Source organism: Anopheles funestus, chromosome 3RL (genome assembly GCF_943734845.2).
Source record: "Anopheles funestus chromosome 3RL, idAnoFuneDA-416_04, whole genome shotgun sequence".
Lineage (NCBI taxonomy): Eukaryota > Metazoa > Arthropoda > Insecta > Diptera > Culicidae > Anopheles > Anopheles funestus.
The window spans coordinates 43907334-43924481 of record NC_064599.1 but is presented as its reverse complement, the minus strand read 5'-3'; the positions used below and the strand labels follow the sequence as shown (position 1 = coordinate 43924481).

The 17148-nt window shown below is 45.6% G+C and overlaps 3 protein-coding genes across 5 annotated transcripts; 1 reads left to right on the top strand and 2 right to left on the bottom strand.

Annotated features, from left to right (window-relative positions):
* Positions 1-2433: 2433 nt before the first annotated feature.
* Positions 2434-5933, bottom strand: LOC125768720 (uncharacterized). Of its 2 annotated transcripts, none has more exons than XM_049436760.1 (2): positions 3345-5933; positions 2434-3246 (listed from the first exon to the last, which is right to left on the bottom strand). In XM_049436760.1, the coding sequence occupies exons 1-2, from the start codon at positions 3811-3813 to the stop codon at positions 2576-2578; spliced, it is 1140 nt and encodes a 379-aa protein (XP_049292717.1). In that variant the 5' UTR covers positions 3814-5933; the 3' UTR covers positions 2434-2575. The 2 variants fall into 2 exon arrangements, with proteins under 2 accessions (XP_049292717.1, XP_049292718.1); XM_049436761.1 differs by having other exon boundaries at positions 3345-5618.
* Positions 5934-6261: 328 nt separating this feature from the next.
* LOC125768714 (zinc finger protein 420) lies at positions 6262-11969 on the bottom strand. Of its 2 annotated transcripts, none has more exons than XM_049436752.1 (8): positions 11470-11969; positions 10800-11388; positions 10412-10726; positions 10193-10320; positions 10039-10128; positions 9862-9948; positions 9652-9792; positions 6262-9569 (listed from the first exon to the last, which is right to left on the bottom strand). In XM_049436752.1, the coding sequence occupies exons 1-8, from the start codon at positions 11599-11601 to the stop codon at positions 9501-9503; spliced, it is 1551 nt and encodes a 516-aa protein (XP_049292709.1). In that variant the 5' UTR covers positions 11602-11969; the 3' UTR covers positions 6262-9500. The 2 variants fall into 2 exon arrangements, with proteins under 2 accessions (XP_049292709.1, XP_049292708.1); XM_049436751.1 differs by having other exon boundaries at positions 6264-9569; positions 9862-9951; positions 11470-11968.
* Positions 11970-15228: 3259 nt separating this feature from the next.
* LOC125768728 (uncharacterized) lies at positions 15229-17054 on the top strand. Its single transcript, XM_049436774.1, has 3 exons — positions 15229-16296; positions 16400-16546; positions 16638-17054. The coding sequence occupies exons 1-3, from the start codon at positions 15728-15730 to the stop codon at positions 16822-16824; spliced, it is 903 nt and encodes a 300-aa protein (XP_049292731.1). The 5' UTR covers positions 15229-15727; the 3' UTR covers positions 16825-17054.
* The last annotated feature ends 94 nt before the right edge of the window (positions 17055-17148 follow it).

The following is a 17148-nucleotide window of genomic DNA, read 5'->3' as shown; positions in this document are numbered from 1 at the left end:
AAGGTTGCTGATTTCCTGCGGGTCCCTCCCTATAAGGGTGAACGCCACATCATCAGCAAACCCTATAATGTCCGCACGCGTACCCAACAGCTCCGGACGAAGAAGGTCGTTGTACATAACATTCCACAGTGTTGGCCCTAGAACCGAACCCTGAGGAACGTCTGCCGATACTGGTAGCGAAACCATTCCTTCATCCGTCTCGTAGTAGAGCGTGCGATTCGTAAAGTAGTTCCGCAGCAACACCTGGAGGTACGGAGGCGTATTCCTTCGCTCCAGAGCTGCTCCGATCGCTGTCCAGTTGGCCGTGTTGAACGCGTTTTACACATTGATTGTCACCATCGCACACAGTCGATCGTCTTTGTGCTTCTTGTCGAGCGCAACCTTCCCGTTGGCAATCACCCTGTTGATGAATGCGGAATGCGTATTGGGCATCAGCGAGACCGCTCGTTGCGTCCAGATGCTCCGTGAGTCTGCGCTGTATGAGTCGTTCCAATACTATTACCAGAACACTCAGCAGGCAGATTGGCCGGTACGACGATGATTTCCCGGGTGGTTTTCCGGCCTTGGAGAACAGCACTAGCCGTTGCCTCTTCCAATCGACAGGGAAGTGGCCGGAATCGATGTAGTGCTGGAACGTTCTCCTAAAGGCCACGTTCGGAATGTTGTCGTCTCCAAGGGCACGCTGTGGATTGAGCGATTTTGCAATGCTTACCAGCTCACCGGATCCCTCGGTAACCGGATCCCGTTTCGTGTCCTCGTCCGTCAACCCTAATGTTGGGGCTTCGGCTGCTCACATCATTCCTTGGAAAACGCTCGTTCTCGGTTTAAAAGGGTCCCTGGCTGCTCTGTAGGATTAAGCGAGAGAGTCTACAAATTTACAACCTCATCACCGCCTTTGTGCGCCAAACCACCGCCGAACCTGGATGGAAAAATTGCATTGTCGTAAGGTTGTTTTTCCTTAAAAACCATATTTTTTTTTTTTTTTCAAGGAGAGATAAAATCTTCTTAGACACCACCAACGGTGACATGGGATTTTTACCCAGTAAAAAAACTCTCCTTGGCCACGTAGTGTTGCTGCCACCACCCACGGGATCACCTCGCGGTATAACTTCACGGGTGGGGCTCTACAATGGACTTAGTCCACACCTTAACTTAACACCATAGACTATTCACCGGAACGAGACGAACATTCAGGGTTCAGTTCAAGACTTGCAGTATCCACAAGTAATCACCGACACTCAAACACACACTGACACATAAAGCACATGAAGCAAAACACATCACACGTAACTCCCTTCATACTCGGCCAAGTCTTTGGTCCACCCTCCAGGCGTGTTGAAGTTTTGTGACGATCAATCGCATAGCTAATGCCACGGCATCCCACTTTCTGCAGTCCTCGATCATTAGCTCGACCAGGTTGCCTTTGTTGATTGTTGAACCACACTTTTCACTGGCTTCATGCCGTTCGTCGACAAATCTGGGGCAGTGGAAGAGCACGTGTTCGGCTGTTTCATCTACGGTCTAAAGAAATTCACTTCTCCATGCTTCCTATCAATCCATACCGCTAAGTTCGGGATTAGTGCATGTGTCCAACGTCCTTTGGTGGAGAACTCCCATTCTGCCTGCCACTTCGCCCTGGATATAGTCCTAGCGGAGGACCTGGACATTCTCGCTCCGATAATGCCGCTACCTCCGGAACACTCACAGTCTTCTGCCAAGATGATGCAAATAGGCATCATATTAGCCACCACACATGCCGCCGGGTACGAAGTTGTCCTATAGGCGCAGATCACTCTCAGCGCTAGCAACCGGTACACCCTATTTACAACACGCTGATTCGCCTTAACCGCCAGAATATGCGCCCAGTTTCCGGCATTGTATCTCAGGCGTGTAGTAGCTACATCGGCGAGAAGTCGTCTGCTACTACTCTTGGGACCACCAGTGTTTGGCATGATCGACATCAACGTATTTGCAGCCTTGGTGGCATTGCTGCAGGCGTACTCGAGATGCTTCCGGAAGGTAAGACGATCGTCGATGACCACTCCCAGGTACTTCAGTTGCCTTACGGATGCAATGAGCTCCGTGCCCACGCGAAAGCGCGCTGTTTTAATCACCTTATGACTGCTGATCAACAGGAACTCCGTCTTGTTATGCGCAATGCCTAGTTTAACGCTTCGCATCCATGACTCTACTCTACTTACAGAGTCGGAGGCGAGGAACTCGATCTCCTCTATAGATTCGCCAAGGACCGTTAAAGCGATATCATCGGCGAAACCAGTCAACTCCGCTCCTGGAGGTAGTTTGAGGCGCAGAACTCCGTCGTACATTACGTTCCACAAAGTTGGACCATATGCACAGGTTTGCGAGTGTGTGTGGCTAGCGGTATTTCCCTGAGCACCCCTCCCCCCTCCCCACGCTTTCGTCTGCGTTCTTGTAGGGGCCCCGAGCAGATGCAGTAGGGCCTCCCCCTGGTCAGAACTTTTGAAAACAGTTAACTCTCCGGTAAGTTTTTTTTTTCAAAATTCAGTTTATCGACAGTGCGACCATACTTTCGGGACATCAATTACCATTCCGCTTAGGGCCTCCGACAAGCTTGATCCGCCACTGTTTGGATGTCCAGTGACCCCATAATTTCAACGAACAAGTCCTTGTTGAAATACCGGGCCGCCCATCTGCTCTCCGATGCCTGCTGTGCGCTGTGTTCCAGGTTGTGCCGTGCCGTCGTCCTCCCGACCGAAAACTTGACGGTGTTGTGGTCGCTCGGATTTTCGTCGCAGACTCGCCAGCAGTTGTTCCCCAGAAGAGACGAGCTGCAAAAAGGAACATCGACAATGGAACTACGACCACTGTTACTGCTCCAGGTTGGCCGGTTGTCCCGATTCAACAAGACCAGCTCAAGCGATGCCATAGCATCCATTACCACTGCTCCCCTATGCACTCGTTCTCCATCGTTATGTCTGCGTTCCATTCCCCACGCTCCTGACCAGGCGTTGACATCCCCACCGGTCACGGTGTCCGGATTCCGCGGAATCACCGACGCAATTTCGGTCCATTTGCGACGATAATCCTCCATACACAAATCGGGCCCAACGGGGGGTAGATAAATGGAGCAGAAAACGATACCACGCATTTTGACCACGACGAAGCAATCCCACCGATTCTCGATGATGTGTTGGATGGGGTATCTTCCTGTTGATACTGCTGCAACTCTGCCTGTTGGATCCGCGACCCAGTTTCCGTTGTTCTCTGGAATAGGAATGGTATGGATCGGAGATCAACATTATGTCGTAGCCTTCCTTCCGAGCAGTCTGCATCAGCATGCCATCACGAGGCCGGTTGCTTACCCCTCCTCTTACATGCCGGCAGTTGCGCTGTCCCAACGAATGCCCGATTGCTTCCGGGCCCTTGCAGACGAGGCACTTCCGTTCCTTGGTGATTTCCGGTCCTTCGATGACATCTGCTTGACAGATCCTTCCCACGGCCAAACTCGTAGCACCGATAGCATTGGCGCTTTACCTCAACCTTTTTGAACCGGCAGCACTGGCTGAATCCAACAATATGTTGCTGAAGCAACACATCATCCGTTACTGCCACCTCCGGGCATCCGAAGAAAGCGACCAGCGTTCTGTAATTTGATTTTTCGGTGGTGATCTGGTCAGTGTAGATCGTGACGGCCAGGGCTGCGCTTAGATCCATGGCGATCTCCTCGTTGGTGCAGCTTTGTGGGACGTTCATGCAGGTGAGGCGAATTGTGGGGGTCCGTGGTCGGGCTTTCGCCTTGCCCTCCAATGCTTCGCACACTTTTCGCCACATCTCGACCGTCTCGGCGTGGCTCTTGCAGGACAATTCCAGAAGAATTTTTTCCCTGGAAATTCATCCGTACACGCTCCACTTTCGGATGATCCTACCCCAGCTTTTCCTTTAAGATTCGCATCATCTCGTCCTGTGTCGTGTCGCTCGTTGTTTCCAACTCCAACGCATCCGGGACGCGATATGCGCGCTGCTTCGGTGTTTTTGGTTGCTGCTGTAGTTGTTTCGCGTCAAGCCGCTGCTTCCTGCTTCCGCTGCTTCCTCTGCGCCCGTCGCTTTGCCTGCTTGCTTAGAACCTTTGTCCATTAGGCTGCTGGTTCTTGAGTCTTGTCCTGGTCCTGTCTGTTGTCCGTTGTCTTGCGTTTGTTTGGTTTGCGTTTGTTGGTCTTTTTGTCTGTTTTTGTGTTTGTGTGTTTCTCTCGTAGTGTTTTTGACTCATCGTTTGTCGGGGTCAAGGGTGTGTCCGTGGTCGTTGAGGTGTCTATTTAGGGTGTTTCGTGTGATTGTAGTCTGTTTGTCTGACAAACGACAAACGTCTGACAAATTGACAAACAAACAAATGTTTGTGTGGTGTCTTTGGTTTGTGGGTCATCTGATGTTTTGTTCGTCTGTGTCTGTCCTTGTGTATGTTCTTCTGTCTTCTGATGTACTTTGACCGGAAAGTACCTGTGACAGGTAAAATGTCACCTCTCTGTGTTCCCGCGATTGTCACGATCCAACATCCAGGATCTTGCGGTGCGTCCATCTGACATATTTGCTGGCACTCTCGGCGGCGGCATCCGCATCCCACGTCGACTGCCACTCGACGATGATCCGTTGCCGCTCCTCTCTTTGGATGTCTCCGCTGGATCCCGTCCCACGACGACTGTGGACCCGAGTGTCCTCTTCAATCGCTCTGCAGATTGGCACCGGTTCGCCCAACAGCACCGCAATCTTATACTTAACAGTCCGGATCGTTCGGGCCGCGCGAATCGCCAACATGCGATCGGAGTCCGAGACTGGCGCAAGCAGACGGGACTTCGACGTTTTGGGGCCCCGGTGGTTCGGCATTAGGCGAAGCATCGCCTTCTTCGTGATCGCTGTCACATGAGGCATCCATGAAAGGTGGTCATGCAACCGCATCCCCAAATATTTGAGGGAGCGCGAATGCGGCACTACCACGCCGCCGACAGTGTTGGTCAATCCCTTCCAAAGCCGCAGTGTTGGAGGCCGTTTAAGACTGGATATGACCGTCATCTCCGTCTTCGCGTGTGCCAGCTCTAACTGATGCTCACGCGACCACCTGTCCGCCGCTGACTCGGCTTCCTCCGCTGTAGTTGCAGCTGCTGCAGTCGTTGTGCCCGGGGCGAGAAGGACCAAATCATCACCATAGCCAATGATTTCAACCCCGAGCGATAGCTCAACGCTGAGAACCTCATCGTACATCACGTTCCACAGGGTCGGGCCACGACGAAAACCGTACTGTGCACAAGACAGCTGCGGTGAGTCGGGGTCCTCCAGATGTTGATTGAGGCGATTCAGCATGAGGCGCTCTAACACCTTATCCAATGCGTCGAGCATACATAACGGCCGATATGAGAAGCACTCACCTGGAGGTTTACTAGGCTTTGGCAGCAGTACCAGACGCTGCCTCTTCCACAGAGACGGGAACGTGCCGCGGGATAGACAGTCCTGATACAAGCGGCAGAAGACCTCCGAGTAACTCCTGATCGCAGCCCTCACCGCAGCGTTCGGAGTCCCGCGTCCAGACCAGGAGCCTTCTTCAAGTTCATGTCGGCGACAATGGCCAGTCACTCCCCAGGAGTCACGTCATCAACGGATTGCTCTCCCGGAGCTACACTGCCTACATCCGGCCATGAGACCAAAGGGTTAACAGGAAACAGATCGGATACTATTCGCTCCAACTGGACGCGATCGATCTCATAAGGCATGCGGCTGCCACGCAGCCGAGTCATTACCACACTGTACCCGACACCAAACTCATTGTCCTCGGCGATGTTAGTTAACTCCCGGAACTGCTGATGCTTGCTGCCTCGAATCGCCTTCTCCAAATTCTGCTTTGCTGTGCGATGGACTGCTGCTGCGAAGCTTCGAACACCCATCTTCCGTTATTTTCCGGTGGACTGTACATGTCGGACAGGATCAAGACATCAGCACGATGTTCTCGTGCCGCTTGCAACGCCTGGTCCTGTCCTGCCCGGCAATGGTCCACGTTGAGCTGAAGGACTTTTAGAGGGAACATCGCAACACAGGACGAACACAACTGCTATGGCCGACACGATGTGGAACACCGCATACGTTACACTTCACAGCTGCAGAGCAGGCTTTGACCAAATGGCCCTCTGCTGCAGAGCGAATACAGATTTTCTGTCGATCCACCGTCGAAGGCGCCTGTGCACCGCACCGCTCGGAAGGCGACCGCTTTGTGCCATCTGAAAGCTTCCACATGTTGACAGTCGTTATTCCTGCATTAGTCTGTAGCTCCCTGTCGAGCGTTGTCTTCAGTTCTTCATCATTAGCAAATGAATCTATATATATATGGACAACCAGAATTTCACCCATCTGTGTCACCACTCGCACAGCGCCTGCCTCGTCAATGATCTGTTGAACCTCCTGCAGCACTAGCGACGAATCGGCCGATCGGCTTAGTTCCATCCTGAGCAGAGCCATGTGCGTGCGTCAGCCGATGATGATGTGGCCATCCACGTCCTTGTGTTCCGGATCATAACGAATGGCGGCACGGACCATCAAGTACACGGATTCCCAGGTTTGCTTTTGCGCTGGCACCACCGCGATAAGATCCGCTTTGAGCCAGCTCTTGTTGGCTTGTAACCACCTCTAAGGTTACGCCGGCCATTTCTGGCTTGCTAGAATTATTTTTACCGCGTAGCCGAAGAGTCAGTCTTTGCCAGGGATGTCGGTCCGCATGGAACATGATCCCCGGTCCTGCCGTGTGGACCGGCGCCGTTTATCACATACAGCACTGGCCGCCCCTCAACAAGTTCTGTATATTACATAGGCCTTTTATATTAACATTCCCTCTCCAATTTTGGGAAGGTTGGGCACATTTACGTCAATACTTACATATATGCGCTACCTACGGCGCTCCACAGGGCAGCAACCTCGGATCCAGGTTGCTCCTCTGCTACTCTGCTACTTGTCAGTTTGTGCCCGCCAAAATGTGTCCGATGATGCTGGCCACTTAACCAATCATGAATATCATTTGGCTCCTCTAACCCGTTTCAGCAAATGTCCCGGAATTTCAAGTCGCCTGTGCTGCTGTCGAGCCGAGGAATTCGGTTGCTTAATTCATCGTCCGTGTCATCGCTTCATCGACGATCGAGCGTGATTGAAGCTTCGTTCTACGGTACTACTGTATATGTAATTTGTAACTTATAATCGGTATTGAGCATTCCTATCAGTTCGACGACCAAATGAACTACAATTAAAGTTCAAATATTGTATGCAAAGGACATGCTATCCCAGCTTGTTGCATGCTATAATTATTAAATGGCTAGTCTGGGAAGCACTTGACAGTGAAAATCTCGAGGTGATCGAGGATTTCTAATACCTTGGTACAATCGTTATTCGATTCGGATAACTAGCAGTGGCGAATTTACAATTCTGCAGTCCTATGCGCAATCGTGCATGCTATGTGCCGTACAAATTCATACGATCTAGCAAACTGCATCTAAATAATAAGGGCAACATTTATCACCGGGAGTCATCTATGGATTATGGAATTTTGAACAATGCTCTCAATTTTTTCGATCCCCTGGTGCTATGGTTGACTGGTATGAAGAAGTAGAATGAATCGCTGACTAATTGAGCTCGGCTCTGTAGCGCAGCCACTCTAAAGGTGGCCAAAATAGAAAAAGATACTGATGCTTGACGCACGTCATGAGGAGGAAAGAGTCATGTCCTCTCCTCATTACTCCTTATCCTTAATTTTTATTTACCCATAACTGGATGTTTACTATGGAAGAGCGGTCCGTATAGACGTTTGAATCTGTCTTGTAGTACGATCACCTCAGCATCGTGGACCCAATTTTAAATGGAAAATTGCAATAAAAAAACTAACAATAAAATACTGCTCTCCCTGCAACTGAAATTTTATCTATTCATAAAATAATCATATAACATCCTTCCAAATGTAAAAAAACACAGATTGTTTTTACTTTAAATTTCATTATTTATTTAGAGACGAACTTGCGTTTATTTATAGCGTAATAATTATGTACAACGTTAATGTTCTACAAAAAGTGTATCTCTTCTTCGAACCAAAACAATTACGACAAACAATCGTAACTAAATTAGCTAAAAATAAACATGATTTCGTTTGCTTTTCTTCCAATTTGGTTAAACTTAGTTTCAATTTTCTGTTACGTTTTCAATAAGCTTGTTATGCTGTTACACTGTGTTTTCGAGATGGAATGAAACCCGGTGGAAAAGAAGTTGGTCTCGTTGTCCATCAGCTTGCTGTAGAATTAACGATAGCTACAAGAGAACAAGAGTGTATCTAACCGAAAGCGAAAAGTTTTTACTAAACTGCACATTTTAAGCCTCTCGGATAAGTGCAAAAATTTAAAGATACACGACACATTACTTTTAATAATCATTAAACGAATACAAATAATTCAATGTAACTAATATTACTCCCCACCGCATATTTGCAATTTGAACAGACCACATTCACTCTGTTTCAAACAAAAGTGACAAATAAAGTCGACAGAACTTTAGGAAATACTGACGCCCTTGATGCATTAATACCTCAACAACACAAAACACATTGAATTGAAGAAATAGAACTCAAAACGCGATAAATGTTCCATAAAGACATTATCACAATGATGCTTTTGTCAATAAATGTAAACTTTCGATTAAATTTGTAACAATCACATTACATTGAATTCATCTCGATCTCTTAACACAGTGTTACGGAAAGTAAAAGTAAATGTACAGCTGTACAACACCCACTGGCAAAACGCGTGTTTCAGTTTAAGTTTAAAACGCACTAAGCCATTTGTTTTAAAAGGTCGAAATGTTTGGCAATGAAATATATAAAGACATAATTAGTTATAGCTTTACTACAGGGCGATTGATTTAAAAAACTGCAGCTTTCATACAATTAAAGCTACTGCCAAAATGGCAATAGTTTATATACTCAAACTATTAACAGACGCTCAGCGGCCACGGTATGTAAAGGCTTTAGTTGTGGATATACATAGCTTGTTACGAATAAAATCAAGAATTGTTTGTTTCCGAAAGTTTTGTTTTCGAACATTGAACTCTATGCACGGTAATAATAATTTGCGGTGTAGCTCTGCGAATCAACCCTGTACATAATGTACTCCTTTGTGGTGGTCGCTGGAACCTACGCAATTACACCAGTTAAGCAATGAAAGAAATAATTAGAGTGAGAGGAAAAAACCGATAATAAAAACGATAGAATGATGCACATGTAAGGGAAAGTTGCTAATCCCATGCTAGAGCCGTTTTAGATAAGATCTCGAAACCCGTTCGATAAGCTCTTGGATGTGCTCTCGTGTTTCCATTAAAATGTGCCTTTTGCTGCTTCTCATTGTTTCAAATTTGTCGTGATAAATATTTTTCTCTAGTTTTAGCTTTTACTTATTGCGCTACTATCTGCTATATATCGTAACTGCATCCAATACGGCAATTGCTTTCGATTAACTTCTGCTGATGGCAATTTTTTTGTTTTGCTTCATGGTTGTGCCCAAATGATGTTGAATGTGATTCTAAAATGATAAAAACATTGTTTGTGAGTACCAAAATTAGTTTTCTTTTCCATGCAATGTCTTCGGCCCGACTGAAAAGTACCTTTAGTTCTGTCTCGTTGAAGAACGCCTTATCACAGTGGGGGCATTTGTGACATTTCTGCTTTTTGTGACGCTGCTCGTGGATGTTTAGCTGATAATTGGAGCTGAACTTCTTCTCACACATGGAGCATTCGAAATTTTTCTACATATAAAATTAAACGAGTTAGCTGCAGTGCTGCAAATAGATACTTATGATATGGCAAATTCCTACCTCAAAGTGAGTCTGCCGATGACGGTACAGTATCGATTTCGATTTAAATTCTTTGTTACAAATGCTGCATGTAGGTATCTTGTTCACCTTCTTATAAGTAGAAAACGAATATCGGATTATTACGGCTTCAAATGAAAAATGTTCTGCCAAACTTAAAGCAAAGATAGATCGACTTACCTCGTGTGTTTTCATGTGCATTCGTAACATTCCCGGTCCACGAAAACTTTTATGGCAAATTTCACATTCTGGTTGCTTTTTACAGTTCGCCTTAAAAAAAACAAACGCCAAATTACGAACTAATGTTAGAACATTACTAACCTTGTTCACTCACCTTAATCCAATTCGTGTGAGATGACATGTGAAGGTGCAGCCATTTCGGTTGATTAAACTCCTTATGACACAAATTGCACACGTAGCGTCCAGGGCTTGGGCACGATGTTTGATACGTTAAGAACTCCGCTATGAAATTTTTTTTAACCAATTATCGTTAATTACTCGTACACATCCAATACCAACCTATCTCACTAACAGTTGGCAATGGTACACTTACCGATCTGTTTTTCTTCATCGTCCGACTCTTCACACTCTGTTTCGGCGTAGTATTCCATATCCGCTTCATCCATGCCACCACTCTCTTCAATGATTTCGTCCGTTTCAACCGTTTCGTCATCAGGTATTATATAGTCCACATCATCTTCCAGCTTTTCGTGCATTTGCGTTTCTGTTTCACTTTCCTCTAGTTCGGTGTGCTCCGTTTGCTCCATTGCCATGTGGTGATGCGCCTGCAATTGATGTGCATGCATTCCATCGGTAGGTAAAGCCGTCGTTGCTGTTGGAGCCGTCACCATCAACGGGACGGATGAAACTGTTACGAACGATAACAAGAAGAGGTTAGAATTCAAACGGCAGCAAATTTTATAAGGTGCTCCTAGTGTTACCATTCTCTAGATATTGTGCCTCAGAAAGATCCGGTTGCACTATTATCTCACAGCGATCGTCTGCAGTGCGTTGAATTTGCAGTACGTGTGCAGGGTGACCGTTCTGCGTAATCATTTGTACGGTGTTGTTTGGACCCTGTATAAACTGACCAATGGAGGCAGCTTGAAATTGTGGGGTAGTTTGGATGATCTGCTGACCAGTCGCCGTGGTGATTATGTGGCCCGTATTTATGATCTGTGCTCCGGCATTGATCAATTGTGCACTGGTCAGTATCATTGCAGGAGCTGCCATTGGAGCCTCAGTCTGAATGGCTTGCATATCCGACCGCTGGATATGTAATTCGTGTAACTGCGGTGGTAGCATCGCCGGGGCCACTTGTTGAAGTTTGGGTGGGCTTAGGTTCATTTTTGCTATTTCCGCTTGAACACAATCTTTATGATCCGGATCCACCGTTACCGTGATTCCTTTGATATATTGCCTCAGTGCTATGTCGGACCTCTCCACACGAGTCTTGAATGCATGGCAGCGGCTAACTTGGTGGATGCATTGTACACAAATTTTGTCTGGCCAACCGTCCATTTGCTCAATCTATAATTATGGTAAAATTACATATAGTACTAGCTACCGATCCGCTCAACACGCTTTGCATTGCTGACCATATTCACTAACCTGTATTTTGGCGATTTCCATCAACATTTCCGCGATCATCTCACCGAAAAGTGGGCGCATTTCTTTCTTCACCGCCAAACAAATGCGACAAATCTTGTCTAATTCGATGTTTCGTACTATTAGTTGCTCCATTATACTCAATGGTGCCTGCCGCCTCAAAATCTATCAATTATCAATTTCACTTCCTATTGCTTTTCGAAGAATTTGTTTCTATTCAGCAACTGCTTCGTCCAGTCGTCGCCCAACACACATACATCAAGCGCCTTGCTTACCAAGGCTTTTCAAACGATTTACGATGATCAGTCCTACCCCAACATTTAACCAGACGATAAACTGATTTCAACATGCGATATTAATCAACTATAACAAACCACACGTACAGTCAGAAAGCATTTATTCGACAATTTGTATCAACACTTCGATGTAAACAAAAGGAAAAACTTTTATCGGATGAAAATATGCAAACATGGCAGCGTCGTAAAATCGTTTTGACATATCGGATGACACACAGCTCTTTGACAATCCAAAAACGATAAGCTCAACTGTCATCAAAATTTCAAAATTTACCGTTACATATCTTTTGACAAAAAGCCGTTGCGTACAATTATTGAAAATTGTAAACATCGATTACTACACTAATATCACAGTTTTGAGCTTGCAATACTTCTTTAGAAAATTTGTTAACAAACAATACGTGTACCATTAATCTGAAAATGAATGGAACGCTAGGGATTTGACACCGTTTTGATAGCGAACGAAAAATCTTTTCGTTAATATTAAACCGTCGACCAGCTATTACAATAAAAATAATAAATATTGTTATATCATAGTAATAACTAAAATCATTTCTCTTCTCCGTAACGCATAAATTAATGCTTTAGACAAATGAAAGCACAACCATCTTTCCGAGAAAAAAAATCTGTCTGTCGGATGGGTTTAACAAAATTGTCTAAGGGGGTGAAAAGAGAGTGAAAAGAAATAGTAAGAAAGTTAACAGTTATACAAAAACACTCATGTAGATCGTAAGGATGAGCATTATCGTAGGCGTAAGCAAAACAACTAGCACGAGTTGTTGAAGGCCAGTAGTGTTTTAAATGCTGAATGCGATTTATGAGAAATAAGGAGATACTTCTCCTTATAGAGGTAGGAGATAATGATCATCAAGATCGTGAGAAAGTAGACTTATAATACAGTATGATCCATAGAGGGAATGTCTACTAAATTCAATACTATACAACACCGGGTACCATACAGAACACCTCGATGATATCCAGCAAAGAAATGACCATCCTAGTCAAACCTTGAGGAGGTCACACAATGAAGATCTCTAAGTTCTGGAGATAGATTCTTGATTGCCTTGAAGATTTGTTGGACTTTGGTAGAACTCTCAAGTCTATATACAAAAGTTATTCGACTTATGACGATGTCATAACGTGTTTAGCTGTACAGTATCTTATGAGATATCCCAAACAAAAGGACACAATATGAAGACAAAGTAAAACGAAAAATATTGTGACGAACTCACAGGAAGGTACATTTTGAGACCATGCACTTAGAACAGATAATCATCATGATGGGACATTAGAAACAAAATCATTCACAAAAATAAGAACGACTCGCTTGATGGCACACCCTTGAGGAACGCCATCAACAACATGTAATTAATTTTAGAACACGTCACACACAGTGCCACCGGCATTTCACGACCAACGGGAAGATCAGCAATCCAGCTCCTCACCGGATATGCAATGAGCGTGATCCCTTCAAGAGGAAGTAGAACCGAGAGCGTCACGACAAGGACAGTTCAACCAAGTTCCACCTATCTTGGCGTATTCATCCAGTTCCAAGCAGTCCAATGTTCGTAATCTACAGTGCTGCCATGTTGGTTCCTGAAATAGGATACAAGGAGCATCCCTACACTCGACAAACAAAGTCGCACCAGAAGACTTCCAGTACACGCACCCACGTCGCATCGTAGCGCGACGAACGCAGGCACGCCACCATCTACTGATTCTTTTCGTGAACCGAATCGACGAGAATCGCAACCAGTATGGTTCCTAGAAGAGGATCAATTACCATCATCACTGCTGCGTTTCAATGAAGGAGAAATTTGGGGGTGTGATAGAGGGTTTACGGATCACATCGCCATACAAAGGTGGTCCCGGATCCCTTATTATTGGATCGGATCAGATCTATTAGCCAATGATCAGATCAGATCAACTGAGCTACCTTCAAATTCACATCACTAGTACCGACAACGACGTCAAGTTGCGCGCATATCGTCCAGCTGTAGCTAGCCATAAGGAATCGCCGCCGCCATCGCGACTTTTATAGCTGATATCGGTGTTGACGACATCGTATGCGAGATCATTTCCACCGGATGGGCATCGCTTAAGTAAGTCTGTCAAACGAGCCGTCGCCTTTCCCTTCCGCCGCGTTGGACTTTGATTCCAGGGTTACTCCGACGAAGAGCCAGGGACAGATTTTTCAATCCGTAGACCCTTACCCGCTTACCCTTTCGCCGTGATGGACGCCGATACCTACGCTACGTTTTCATGGTCCTATCACCAGCCAGTCGTCAACGATGACCTAAAAACACATGACAACGATGTTCCTTTTCCATCGCACGAGTACCCACGGATTACCCAAGTACACACCCGCCTGATTTCCCATCTTGTATCGCCGCAACCTGCCGGAATCTATCGATTATTACTAGGCAACAACGCTCTAAAAGTGGAGTACTGTGGCGCCCCCTAGTAGGAAACCAAGTGCACACCAGGTAAAATGTTAAGAGCGAAGCACGACACAGGGACCAAAGGATCATGAGTAGGAGGATGATCTCAACGCACTCTCGAGTTTGTTTAGGTTTATACGTATTGCGCCATGACCTGCTTTATCTTGCTTATGATTGCTTAAGGTTCTCACTTACTCGTTGTATGATAATATGTGGTGTTCGCAACAAGTAGGGTTCTCAGACACAGATCAAACACAAATTATTCCTCAATTTTCCAAGCTACACCTCAATCCAAGCCAGATAGTAATCGATCTTCTCGTTATTACTTTGCGGCCCGGATTCAAACATCTGGGCCTTATGTCTGGTTTAGATGCTTCTACAAAAAACGAATCCGGCAATATATCATTTTCTAATTTGCAATTCTCCCACCAGAGTTAGGAAACTCCCATTTCCAACAACAAATTTACGTCAAATTCTGGTGCCCAATTCTTTGTAAGCGATTAAAAAAGCAACGATTGGATACTTCCAAGCGTTATCAAACCGAGACACAACCCATCTCCAATGATTTACTTATCCTATTCGAACTGCTATGTTTGCCACGCTCCATGAATAACCATGAATAATTTCTACAGTGCGAACTATACGCATTTCGCATGAATTTTCATACCGTCAAAGTATAGCTGCCTTCAGCAAGGTCAAGTTTATTTGAGCTATGCAAGAAGATAAACAGTGTATGAGTGTATCACATGATACGATGATGCCCCTGCCTCCTGAAGTGTTTGTGGCGCAACAACTGTACGAATCTGCAGATCGATCATGGACCTTCCTCTAACCGTCATCCATACTCAGCTTCCTGAAGGTAACGGGAACGCTCGAAACCGTACAGGGCTTTGATGTTTGCTGTCTAAACAAAGCGCTCGGTCAGCCTTGCCTAGCCTGCCAGTCCAAAACAAACACGGTACATATGTAGAAGCACTATTCTGCATCTTGCACCGATGGTAATGAATAATCCATCAATGGGTTCACTATTTTGCCCGTCACCTAATGCTAGTCATCTCGCCGGTGCCTCCCCACAGCATCATGGAAATGGGACCGCATTACAACTCACTTGCGCCGCTGTTTCGCTAGCAGTCACCAGCTAGAAGGCGCAGCGTGATAATCAACGCGCGAGGCACCGGCAGTAGTCGCTGCAAGATAAAGTTATTAATTCATAAATGACGATAAGTGTGACAACATCCGACCTTCCGTTTTCACTGACGGATGGAGGGCCGCAATACACGGCTTAGCTGACTTTTCGACTAACCCTGAAGGCTTTTCTTCCCCTCATTGTCTCTCATTTACTCGTGGCCATATCTACGCTAGCACCCTTTTTTGTTGTTGTAAAGCTACCAACTATCTTCTTTTCGCCCCTTTCCAAACCATTTCACACCAACCTGACTGAGATGAAGTCTTTGCCGTTGTTTAGCGTCGTGTTTTGAGGTTATAATAAAAAGCACCCACTAACGATCCTTCCCACTCGTGGGAATGGTTCAGTCAGTGTTTGGCAATGAAATGGTGCGCGCGTACATTATACTTATAAGTACCACCTTAGTCACAGTGTGTGAGTTTGTGTCGACTAAGTTGACAACGGTGTCAAACGATCATCATGGGACTTCGGCACGCGCCTTCTACCGTTCGTTGGATGATAATGGCTACAGCCCTACGCTGGCACTCATCCTGCAGGATTACATGCTGATCAACAGCACCGGTATCATAGCCTGGAGTAATCCAACTTTTGCCTACTACGATCAGCAGCTGATCGATGCCATTCAACAGCAACTAGAGGTGGAAAATGCACAAGATCCGTACGATCAGCACGAGCTGCAGGCAGATCACGTTTCATCCTTGCTACCACTGTACGGTGGACTGAAATTTCTCACCTACTACTGTGGCCCTGGAAATTGGTCCGTTGATGGAAGCACAGTACAAAATGCATACTTTTCCAGCATCGATCAGTGCTGCAAACAGCACGACGAATGTCCGGACACAATTGTTGAACGCAGGGATTATCAACGGTACGAGGATTTGCCGTACAAACCGCAAATTTTTACCAGGTATCTCAGACTCATCGGACAGCATCGAACAGCCGAAAAAGTACAAATTTTACATTGGTCGTGTTTTGTGTTTTTTTTTTCGTTTCTATTTACATCAAACAAGACTGCGGTGTAACTGTGATGTTGAGTTTCTGAGCTGCTTACAAAATATATCTACCTTCTTTTCCTACGCCGTAGCGTGGATCTACACGAAGTTTCAGCACAACTGCTTCGACTACGAACACCCTGTGATGGAATGCACCGCGAAGAAGTGAGACCAATTTCCTTTGTATCATTTAAACCGATCGTGGGACAGCGAGTACTCATCCTTCAAAACCGTAACTTATTGACCTTCATTGCAGAAATGATGGGTTGTTCACCGCAGATCGGTGTTTAACGTATATGGTGGACAATTCACATGTCAAACGATGGCAGTGGTTCGACATACCGTACCTGAGCTCGAATCTGTTGATTTTCCCCGAGGTGGAATACCGCTACGAGCTGGACTGGTTTAATATACTTTTCGATCGTAAAATTTCAAAGCCGTAACATCTTTACACTCGCAACTTCTAACAGATGTTAATAGGGGGCATTCATGTTTGATTTTGCTTTAAGTGCGTTAAGACATTTTTAAGGAAGATTACAACCACTGTAGAATAAAAAAACCAATCTTCTCTTGTATCAAAATATCAATATTCAGCATTAAGAAATAATGAGTAAGTCAAGAATGCAAAGTTATGCTTCGATAAGGATGGTGAAAAGAAATGGCGTATGGCGAAAAGAAATCGTGATTGATCGGATACCTCCACTAGAAATGTAGTTATTTTAAATATTATAGCAAATATTTCTCACGAAAAAAACACACACACTCTC

What these genes read in the sequence shown, in the direction of transcription:
- LOC125768714 (XM_049436751.1), bottom strand. Translation starts at nt 11,601, where the DNA reads ATGGAGCAACTAATAGTACGAAACATCGAATTAGACAAGATTTGTCGC. An exon ending in TGGAAATCGCCAAAATACAG is followed by an intron (nt 11,389 to 11,469) that starts GTTAGTGAATAT and finishes CCATAATTATAG; the next exon opens with ATTGAGCAAATGGACGGTTG. An exon ending in ATCGGCAGACTCACTTTGAG is followed by an intron (nt 9,793 to 9,861) that starts GTAGGAATTTGC and finishes TTTTATATGTAG; the next exon opens with AAAAATTTCGAATGCTCCAT.
- LOC125768720 (XM_049436760.1), bottom strand. Translation starts at nt 3,813, where the DNA reads ATGTGGCGAAAAGTGTGCGAAGCATTGGAGGGCAAGGCGAAAGCCCGA. An exon ending in GCCGGCATGTAAGAGGAGGG is followed by an intron (nt 3,247 to 3,344) that starts GTAAGCAACCGG and finishes TTCCTATTCCAG; the next exon opens with AGAACAACGGAAACTGGGTC.
- LOC125768728 (XM_049436774.1), top strand. Translation starts at nt 15,728, where the DNA reads ATGGTTCAGTCAGTGTTTGGCAATGAAATGGTGCGCGCGTACATTATA. An exon ending in AAACCGCAAATTTTTACCAG is followed by an intron (nt 16,297 to 16,399) that starts GTATCTCAGACT and finishes ACATCAAACAAG; the next exon opens with ACTGCGGTGTAACTGTGATG. An exon ending in ATGGAATGCACCGCGAAGAA is followed by an intron (nt 16,547 to 16,637) that starts GTGAGACCAATT and finishes CCTTCATTGCAG; the next exon opens with AAATGATGGGTTGTTCACCG.